The sequence below is a fragment of the Somniosus microcephalus genome, unplaced genomic scaffold (genome assembly GCF_052327205.1).
Source record: "Somniosus microcephalus isolate GS21.2 unplaced genomic scaffold, FLI_Smic_1.0 unresolved_chr8, whole genome shotgun sequence".
NCBI classification, from domain to species: domain Eukaryota; kingdom Metazoa; phylum Chordata; class Chondrichthyes; order Squaliformes; family Somniosidae; genus Somniosus; species Somniosus microcephalus.
In genome coordinates this window covers 19,367,985-19,379,232 of record NW_028225186.1, presented here as the reverse complement: position 1 = coordinate 19,379,232, position 11,248 = coordinate 19,367,985, and the positions used below count along the sequence as shown (strand labels likewise).

The 11,248-nt window shown below is 48.8% G+C and overlaps 1 protein-coding gene across 1 annotated transcript; it reads right to left on the bottom strand.

Moving 5' to 3' along the window:
- Window positions 1-8,159: 8,159 nt before the first annotated feature.
- On the bottom strand, window positions 8,160-11,012 carry LOC147085639 (uncharacterized). The gene has a single exon (XM_085979110.1). The coding sequence runs from the start codon at window positions 11,010-11,012 to the stop codon at window positions 8,160-8,162; it is 2,853 nt and encodes a 950-aa protein (XP_085835236.1).
- Between the last annotated feature and the right edge of the window lie 236 nt (window positions 11,013-11,248).

Genomic DNA, 11,248 nt, shown 5'->3' with positions numbered 1-11,248 from the left:
GCAGTACTGAGGGAGCGCTGCACTGTCGGAGGGGCAGTACTGAGGGAGCGCCGCACTGTCGGAGGGGCAGTACTGAGGGAGCACCACACTGTCGGAGGGGCAGTACTGAGGGAGCGCCGCACTGTCAGAGGGGCAGTACTGAGGGAGCACCACACTGTCGGAGGGGCAGTACTGAGGGAGCGCTGCACTGTTGGAGGGGCAGTGCTGAGGGAGCGCTGCACTGTCGGAGGGGAAGTATTGAGGGAGCGCTGCACTGTCGGAGGGGCAGGACTGAGGGAGTGCTGCACTGTCGGAGGGGCAGTACTGAGGGAGCGCTGCACTGTCGGAGGGGCAGGACTGAGGGAGCGCCGCACTGTCGGAGGGGCAGGACTGAGGGAGTGCCGCACTATCGGAGGGACGGTACTGAGGCAGCACTGCACTGTCGGAGGGGCAGTACTGATGGAGCGCCGCACTGTCGGAGGGGCAATACTGAGGGAGCGCCGCACTTTCGGAGGGTCAGTACTGAGGGAACGCTGCACTGTTGGAGGGGCAGTACTGAGGGAGCGCTGCACTGTCGGAGGGGCAATACTGAGGGAGCGCCGCACTTTCGGAGGCTCAGTACTGAGGGCGCGCTGCACTGTTGGGGGGGCAGTACTGAGGGAGCGCTGCACTGTTGGAGGGGCAGTACCGAGGGAGCGCTGCACTGTCGGAGGGGCGGTACTGAGGGAGCGCTGCACTGTCGGAGGGGCAGTACTGAGGGAGCGCTGCACTGTCGGAGGGGCAGTACTGAGGGAGCGCTGCACTATCAGAGAGGTAGTACTGAGGGAGCGCCGCACTGTCGGGAGGGAGGGAGCGCCGCACTTTAGGAGGTGCGTCTTTCGGATGAGACATTAAACTGCTCTCTCAGGTGGATGTAAATGATCCCACGGCCACTATTCGAAGGTGAGCATGGTCATTCTCCCTGGTGTCCTGGGCCAATATTTATCCCTTAATCAACAGGACTGAAAAAACAGATTATCTTGCCATATCACATTGCTGTTTGTGGGAGCTTGCTGTGCGCAAATTGGCTGCCGTGTTTCCTGCATTAGAACAGTGACTGCACTTCAAAAAGTACTTCATTGGCTGTGAAGTGCTTTGGGACGTCCTGAGGTGCTGAACGCTGGTATAGAAATGCAAGTCTTTTTAAATGTTTTTGTAACACAGTGATGGGTGTGTGGAGATCAGTGTCATATTCCCCATTGTCAGTCAATGCTGCCACTCGCTGGCATCAGATAGACAGTGCAGTGCTATAAATGTACAGGGGCTGAGGGCACTGGTTCTGTCCTGCCTCTGTCAGCAGTGACAGTTACCGCTTAATCATTGCCTTGGGCTGATTTCGCTGCTGCAGTCTCGGCAGCCTCTCCTCCATTCTTCGGACCCCACAGATGTGGATGCGGGACTGGTGAGCTGCCGCCCAAATGCTCGGTCCTCGATGGGCTGCAGCCTCATAATCTGTGGCTGACTCGCTGTGCACCAGGCAGGAGGGCCATATTCCAGGGGTGGCTGGGGACAGCACACAACCGTCTGAGGAAAGCCCTGGGGCTGTCAGCGGGCCTCATTCCACAGAGAGCCGGGGGTATCGGGCCTTACCTGTAATCAACGTCCCACCAGAGGTATCTGGGCATTACCTGTAATCACCGTCCCACCAGGGGTACCTGGGCATTACCTGCAATCACTGTCCCACCAGGGGTATCTGGGCATTACCTGCAATCACTGTCCCACCAGGGGTATCTGGGCATTACCTGCAATCACTGTCCCAGCAGGGGTATCCAGACATTACCGGTAATCACCATCCCACCAGCGGTATCCGGGCATTACCTGTAATCACCGTCCCACCAGGGGTATCCGGGCATTACCAGTAATCACCTTCACACCAGGGGTATCCGGGCATTACCTGTAATCACCGTCCCACCAGGGGTATCTGGGCATTACCTGTAATCACTGTCCCACCAGGGGTATCTGGGCATTACCTGCAATCACTGTCCCACCAGGGTATCTGGGCATTACCTGCAATCACTGTCCCAGCAGGGGTATCCAGACATTACCGGTAATCACCATCCCACCAGCGGTATCTGGGCATTACCTGTAATCACCGTCCCACCAGGGGTATCTGGGCATTACCTGTAATCACTGTCCCTCCAGGGGTATCTGGTCATTACCTGTAGTCATTGTCCCACCAGGGGTATCCAGGCATTGCCTGTAATCACCTTCACACCAGGGGTATCCAGGCATTACCAGTAATCACTCTCCCACCAGGGGTATCTGGGCATTACCTGTAATCACCTTCACACCAGGGGTATCCGGGCATAACCAGTAATCACTATCCCACCAGGGGTATCTGGGCATTACCTGTAATCACTGTCCCTCCAGGGTTATCTGGGCATTACTTGTAATCACCGTCCCACCAGGATTATCTGGGCATTACCTGTAATCACCGTCCCACCAGGGGTATCTGGGCATTACCCGTAATCATTGTCCCACCAGGGGTATCCAGGCATTGCCTGTAATCACCTTCACACCAGGGGTATCCAGGCATTACCTGTAATCACTGTCCCACCAGGGGTATCTGGGCATTACCTGTAATCACTGTCCCTCCAGGGTTATCTGGGCATTACCTGTAATCACTGTCCCTCCAGGGTTATCTGGGCATTACCTGTAATCACCGTCCCACCAGGGGTATCTGGGCATTACCTGTAATCACTGTCCCACCAGGGTATCTGGGCATTTCCTGTAATCACCGTCCCACCGGGGGTATCTGGACATTACCCGTAATCACCGTCCCTCCAGGGGTATCTGGGCATTACCTGTAATCACTGTCCCTCCAGGGGTATCTGGGCATTTCCTGTAATCACTGTCCCACCAGGGGTATCTGGGCATTGCCTGTAATCGCCGTCCCTCCGGGGTATATGGGCATTACCTGTAATCACTGTCCCACCAGGGGTATCCAGGCATTGCCTGTAATCACCTTCACATGAGGGGTATCCGGGCATTACCAGTAATCACTATCCCACCAGGGGTATCTGGGCATTACCTGTAATCACCGTCCCACCAGGGGTATCTGGGCATTACCTGTAATCACCATCCCACCAGGGGTATCCGGGCATTACCTGCAATCACCGTCCCACCAGGGGTATCTGGGCATTACCTGTATTCACTGTCCCACCAGGTGTATCCGGACATTACCTGTAATCTCCGTCCAACCAGGGTTATCTGGGCATTTCCTGTAATCACTGCCCCACCAGGGGTATCTTGGCATTACCTGTAATCACTGTCCCACCAGGGGTATCTGGGCATTACCTGTATTCACTGTCCCACCAGGGGTATCCGGGCATTACCTCTATTCACTGTCCCACCAGGCGTATCTGGGCATTACCTGTAATCACCTTCACATGAGGGATATTCAGGCATTACCTGTAATCACTGTCCCACCAGGGGTATCTGGGCATTACCTCTAATCACTGTCCCACCAGGGGTATCTGGGCATTTCCTGTAATCACTGTCCCACCAGGGGTATCTTGGCATTACCTGTAATCACTGTCCCACCAGGGGTATCTGGGCATTACCTGTAATCACTGTCCCAACAGGGGTATCTGGGCATTTCCTGTAATCGCTGTCCCACCAAGGGTATCTGGGCATTACATGTAATCACTGTCCCTGCAGGTATATCCTGGAATTACCTGCAATGGGTAGCACCAGGGCTATCCTGTCGTGGGAGCCAGTGTTGTATCAAAATTAGCGGATAATATGAAAGGTTTGTTAGCTGGATTTCTCACACCAGCCAATCCTCAGGCCACTGGGAGTTTGACTGAGATCTCCTGTTGGGCTCCAGTGTGGACAGTCTTGTGCTGTGGATTGATGTCCACCAGTGTCAGATTACCACGGACCGAGGAGTCGTTCACTCCATCAGTCTGGCCCAGATTAAAGCAGATGTTGGATGGAAAGACGACAGTGAGCTGACATGCGGGGGCCAGATGGTTAAGGCTTTATTCTGTGCTTACATTGTGTGTCTGTACCTTTGCCTTATCCTGGGTCAATAGCAGCAATGACAGGATTAACAATAAGGAGGCACTTCGATATCCCTTCCCTTCCATACAGGCATAACTGCGACAAGCAGACAAATACCAACGGAAAACAGCTCCTACAGCTCTGTCGAGGCCTGTGTCTGTACATTGTCAATGGTAGGTTCATGGGAGACCTCCTCGGAAGATCGACCTATTGCTCACCTCTTGGCTGCAGCACAGTAGACTATATGATTACAGATTTGGACCCATCCTCTTTCAGAGCATTCAAAGTCAAACCGCAAACAACACTGTCAGACCACAATCAAATTACTATGTATCTTAAAAAGACAGAAACAACCAACACAGAAACACAACCCAGTAAGCTGTACAACACCAAAAAATCATACAGATGGGCCAAAAATAGCACGGAAAAATACCAGAAAGCAATTAGCAATGAATCAACTCAAGCTCTCTTGGACACCTTTCTGGATAACATATACACTCACAATAAAGAAGGCGTAAACCGGGCAGTGAATAACCTAAACAATATTTTTGATAATTTGGCATCAAGGTCAAACTTGAAAGCTCGCAAGAACAAACCCAAAACAAAAAACTATGAAAAATGGCTTGACCCAGATTGCCATAACATGAGGAAAAAACTTAGAAAAATATCAAACCAAAAACACAGACAGCCAGAAAACGAGGAATTACGCCTTACTTATTGTCAGACACAAACACAATACAGAAACACACTCAGAACCAAAAAAGAGCAATATATTAAGAATACACTCAGCTCCATTGAGGAATCCATTGATTCCAATTGTTTCTGGGGCAACTGGAATACATTACACAAAAAACAACACGACGAATTGGCCATTCAAAATGGAGACACATGGGAAAACCACTTTGAAAAATTATACCAGAAAAACACACTAAGACCAGAGCAACACCAAATATGCAAAAAACTGGAAAAGCTCGAAATGGCCATAAAAGATAACCAAAACCCGCTAGACTCCATACTAACAGAAAAAGACCTATTTGAAAAACTCAAGGACCTGCGACCAGGAAAAGCTTGCGGTGCAGACGGCATACTAAGCGAGATGATCAAACACACAGACGATAAAATGAAACTGGCTATCCTAAAGCTCTTCAACTTGGTTCTGAGTGTCGGTTACTGCCCTGATATCTGGAACAAAGGACTCATAATGCCCATATACAAAAGTGGGGACAAAGTCGACCCAAATAACTATCGAGGCATCTGTGTAAACAGTAACCTGGGGAAGGTATTCTGTAGTATCATAAACAAAAGACTTATAAACTTCCTTGAGGAGCACAATGTCTTGAGTAAAAGCCAAATTGGATTCCTGCCAAACTATAGAACATCAGATCATATCTTCACCCTACAGACCCTAATTGACAAACACGTTCATCAAAACAAAAGCAAAATCCACGCATGCTTTATAGATTTCCAGAAGGCCTTCGATTCCATCTGGCATGAAGGTTTATTCCTGAAACTTATCGAAAGCAGGGTAGGGGGAAAAACATATGATGTAATTAAATCAATGTATACAAACAACAAATGTGCAGTTAAAATTGGAGACAAACAAACAAAATACTTTCCACAGGGGCGGGGGGTGATGCAGGGCTCGCCCATCTCCCCGACACTCTTTAATATTTACATAAATGAATTGGCAAAACTACTTGAACAATCTACAGCACCCGGCCTCACCCGATATGAATCCAAGGTTAAATTCCTCCTCTATGCAGATGACCTGGTTCTGCTGTCACCAACTAAGGAGGGTCTACAGCAGAACCTGGATCTGCTGGAGTCATACTGCCAGACCTGGGCCCTGACAATAAATCCCCAAAAAACCAAAGTCCTTGTGTTCCAGCAAAGATCCAGACATCAGGGACCCAAAATAAATTTCACACTAGGAACAACCAAAATTGAACAAACCACTAACTACACATACTTGGGCTTAAAAATCAGTTCTACGGGAAATTTCCATCTGGCTGTGAATGAACTGAAAGAGAAAGCAAGAAGGGCTTTCTATGCCATTAAAAAATCAATCCAAATAGAAATCCCAATTAGCATTTGGCTCAAAATTTTCACATCAGTAATTGAACCAATTGCACTCTATGGCAGTGAGGTGTGGGGACCGCTAACACAACAAGAATTTGCAAAATGGGACAAACACCCAACTGAGATCCTACATGCAGAATTCTGTAAAAGTATCCTCCGGACTCAAATGAAAACCGTAAACAATGCATGCAGGGCAGAACTAGGTCAATATCCATTAATAATCACTATCCAAAAAAGAGCCACCAAATTTTGGAAACACCTAGAAATGAGCAACCCCCAATGCTATCATTACGAAGCCCTGAAATGCCAAGAGAGGACCATAAAGAAGAATACCCTCAGTCAACTAGTCCTGGGACTCAGTGAAGTAACTACTAACACTACTAACAATAACCAGCCTCAGGACAGTGACAGCGTAACACAAAGAAATTGACCAAACACAATCGTCGCTAAGCAAAAGGAAAAATATCTGTCATATTGGGCAGAAGCAACAAAAACCCAAAGCAAACTCAATTGCTACTTGGCCCTAAACAGACAATACAACATGGCTGATTACCTGACCATGGTAAAGGATAGCAAACTGAGAAAAACCTTGACAATGTACAGACTTAGTGAACATAGCCTGGCGATCGAAAAAGGTAGACACAGACAGACCTGGCTACCAAGAGAGGACAGGATATGCTCTCACTGCAGTTAGGGAGTGGTGGAGACAGAGATGCACTTCCTCACAGCCTGTAGAAAATATCAGGGCATAAGGGAGAATTTCTACCCAAAATTCACAAAAATATGCCCGGAATTCAGAAATTTGAATGACGACCAAAAACTCCCATACCTACTAGGGGAAGAGAGAAATTGTGTAACATTAGCGGCACACTATGTTACAGCTTGCCATAAACAGAGGGACAACCACTAAATATAAGAAAAGAGTATATACAAATTATATGAATGTATATTTATACACTCAGGGATATATCTATTTATACACTGTATAGATAGATCTGTATTTTTGTGTACAACCATGAATGTTTTTCGATGCTTTGGCAACATAAGATGTACCTTGTCATGCCAATAAAACGATTTGAATTGAATTGACTGTGTCACAGGTAGATGGAAGTTCGTGGCAGCGGGTTCTGAGATGAGTGGGTGCCCTGCCACTAGAACCAAAGGGGCTTTGAGGAACACGGGCCAAGAAATCGGATATGGCCTGAAAACGGACGGAGTCGTGGCCCAGCGTTAGTTAGCTGCGTCTGGACACAGTGGCCTAAGTAGCACGCAAAATTCATGCTGAGTGCTCTTTTACATGATTATAGTGCTGATCTGAGCACTAAACCCGCTGCTCATTGCTTTACCGCTCAACAGATGGGCCAATATCGGGTGCAGTCTGACTGCAAGTCATGTTAGGCCTCGGCTTTCTCCACTACTTAAAGGGAAGGTTCTTTGGTGCAGCAGCGCCTCATTGTCATTCCATTTGGAGCGCCACTTGTAAGATCACGCTGTATCAGAGTGCTCTCCTGCAGCCTCAGTTTGCTGCCACCCAAGCTCAGACTGCTGCCACCATGGCTGGGTTTACCAGTGTCGAACGGGGCTTGCAGGGTGTCACAGCCGCCCCACCATCTGGCCACCAACAGATTGCTAGGAATGTTGAGTCACCACCTGGGGAGAGTGGCAGTGGATCTGGGGAGCAGGAACCTGCTGCCCTCTCTCAGGATGACAGCATTCCTACTCCCACCTCTGCCACTCTACCATTGCCCTTGCCGCTGCCTGTCAGCCAGCCTAGGCTGCTGCCGCCCATGCCGAGGTGGTGCAGTCTACAGCCAGGCCTTCTAGGGCCAGAGCTGCTCGAGGTCGTCCTGCAAGGCCATTTGCAGTCTCCCCCACTGAAAGTCAGCAGCCTTCCACTGGCCATTCTGCAGCCACTGGGGGAGTTGTTCGCAATATACACAGGGCGGTAAGTTGAGCGGCGCACTCCAAAACACATGGGAAGTGCGGCAGCCAACATGTTTCCCCGAATCGGGCCTTAAGGGCCTGCGGTAAGACTGCGGATTTCTAGGCCTTGAAGCTTAACTTTCAGCAGCGGGATTCCCCTCCTTGGCCCAGTTGGAGCCTTTAATCGCTTCTCTCACTTTGACCCAAAACAATTTTTGAGCTTCAATGTCTGATGGCCACTGGATGTAGGTCTTCTTTTTCATGACCTTTCTCATCTTGTGGTAGGTTGAGAGTTCAGCATCTGGAATCTTCTCCAAGAAGATCAGGATGATGATATCTTTCAGCTCATGGAAGAGCCTGTAGCTCGCTAGCTGCAGTTCCATGGAGCACCACTCGCTGTACAGGTAGTTGCGGCTCATCACACAGATGGTCTTCCTGCTCTGGTAGATGCTGTCCACGATGTTGTCGATGATATATTTGCCCAGCTCAAAATCTCTGTGGTGGAGGCAGAGTTTGAAGCTTTGAGGTCCTCTCGTTTCCAGGTTTGGCACCAACTCTTGCAGAACCCAGTCTTCGTCCTGAGAATTATAGGAGATAAATGCATCATACCTGTAGGACTGCTGACTCTCTCCTCTCCCTCTGTGGTCATTCCACCACGATCGGAAAATATAAAACCCATACTTGATGTGCCAGTACCCTTTGCTGTAGAATATAGGGATGAACATGAACAAGATCAAGACCGGCACAGTTATATGGAACATGATCTGCCCAATGTCCAAGTAACAAACGCGAGCATCAAACTTATACAAGTATTCAGTTGGCCGATCTGCACATGTTTGGTTGTAAAAATAGATAACCTGCACCCTGGGGTTGGACAGGGACCAGTTTTGGAACCAACTGATGTCACAGGTGCAGGGGAACGGGTTCTTCCGTAGATCCAGGTAGGTCAGGGAGGGCAGGTGTTCCACAACCGTGCTATTGATGATCTGAATGGCGTTTTTCCCCAAGAACAATGTCCTGAGGTTGGAAAGGTTTCCAAAGACGTCAAGAGACATAGATTGGAGGCCGACATTTTCAAGGTTGAGTCTCTCTAGACTCTGGAGATTCTTGAAGATCCCTGGATTCAGACCGTGGATCCCATTGCAAGCATCGGGCATGGAGAGGATTCTCAAATTGATCAGGTCTTCAAATCCATCTTTGGACAGTGACATTTTATTCTCTCCTATATACAGGTCTCTTAAAGAGATGAGGCCATTGAAAAACTTTGGAGGAATAATGTTGATGCCGTAGGGTTGCTGGGCTTGTAGTTTGAGAATGTAGAGCTTTGTGAGGTTAACAAAGGGAGATGCTGCAATCAGGCCAGTGTTGTATCTGATCCGGTTACTGTCCAAGTCCAACACTCCTAATGATGGGAGGATGTCGAAGATCTCCCTGCTGATACGGGTTATACAGTTCCTATCGAGATAAAGCTTGGTCAGGTTGTGTAATCCACAGAAAGACTGGCTGGTGAGGCTTCGAATTTTGTTCCCTCCCAGGTCCAATGTGTTCAGGTTATTGAGATTTGCAAACACCTTGCTGAAAACAATTGAGATCCTGTTGTTTCTGAGATTGAGATTCCTGAGACTCCCAAGGTTGCTGAAGGTGTGTTCATAGATGTCAGTTATGAGGTTGTTGTCGAGTCGGAGCTCCTGCAAGTTGGTGAGGTTAGAAAAGGCAGCCTTGTTGATGACAGCAATGTTGTTAATGTTCAGCTTTAGGGTCCGGAGATGGGGAGCATAAGAGAAGGCGTGACTATAAATGGTGAAAATCCTGTTGTAGCGAAAGGTTAGGAGCGACAGCTTGGGAAACACCGCGACTGCCTTCCCATCCTTGTAACAGGAAGGTAACTTGATGATTCTGTTGTGCTCGATAATGAAAGAAACAACTTGCTTTCTTTTCGATGCAAATTCAAAGCACTCCACAGATGTGAGGAGATTGTGTGATAAATCCCAGCTGGTGATGGGTGGGCACTGGGATAGGGAATGGGCAGGGAGGAATAAGATCTGATTGTTCTGCAGGACCAGGCTCTTCATAGTCCTGAGACCCAGATAGTGGCACAGGTTGGACAGCTGACTCTGGTTGTGCAGCCTTAACCCAGAGTATTGAACATTCTGTAGATCCAGGTTTGCAGATTTGAGAAACTCGGTGACATTTAAGGGGTTGTTCTTGATGATCAAACACGAGATGTTCCTCAGGTCAACTTTAGAAAATTCCAAAGCATCGGAGAGTTTGTTATTGGACAGATCCAACCTGAGAATGTTGCTGAGGAAGTTCCGTTGGCAGTCAAATGTTGTGAGAGAGTTGTTAGAGAGGGAGAGGTTTCGGAGGGAGGGTGGGAGGGCGGTGCGATGTTGCAGGGAGGCGAGTTGATTGTTGCCCAGATCCAGGAGCATCAGATTACTGAGCCCAGAGACAGCGCTCACCAGATGGGAGAAATTCTGGAGTTTATTGGAGCTTAAGACAAGTGTTTGAAGATTGTCCAATGCAGCGAAGGCTTTGGGTTCAACTGTGACTAAGCGGTTGTGATGGAGCAGGAGTTGATCTAACTTTTCAAGTTCTTGGAAGCCCGAAGAGTTCAGACGAGAGATACTGTTGTAGGACAGGTTAAGGGTCAGTAGGCTGGTGAGATTACTGAACGCACCGCAGCAAACACTCTCAATCCGATTGTAATCCAGCCGCAGGGTGAGCAGCTTGGACAGGCTGCGGAAGCTGTCCGCTTGCAGTTGGGTGAGCCAGTTGAGGGAGATGTTCAAGTGCACGGTGCTGGCTGGGAGGTCGGACACGGCACTAGAGACCTGTGTCAGGAAGCGGTGGACGCACTGAAATGTACCATTTTGGTTCGCAAGCTGCATGCAGTTATTGAAAGTGTACCCGGGGACTGTGGGCACCAACACATTGCAGGAGAGGGCACAGAGAAGCAGCAGCCAGTCAACGCTCAGTCTCAACATCACAGCCTCCTTCTTCCGTCCGAGGGTTCAGATGTTTTGCAGGACCTCACTCAAGAAAAATTCCGTGGGTGTGAGATGTTTTTTCTCTGTCGCTGCCAGAACAGCCTGTAAAGTCAGAGATGGTTTACATTGTCAGTTTAGTAGAAATTAAGCAAATCAGTTAACCTGCTGCCATGGATACTGTGTTCTCCACTACTCTGAAAAGCCATTCCCATGTTTAATATCTGTGATATGCG

Excerpts from the sequence above, each read along its gene's own strand:
- LOC147085639 (XM_085979110.1), bottom strand. The coding sequence starts at position 11,012 with ATGTTGAGACTGAGCGTTGACTGGCTGCTGCTTCTCTGTGCCCTCTCC.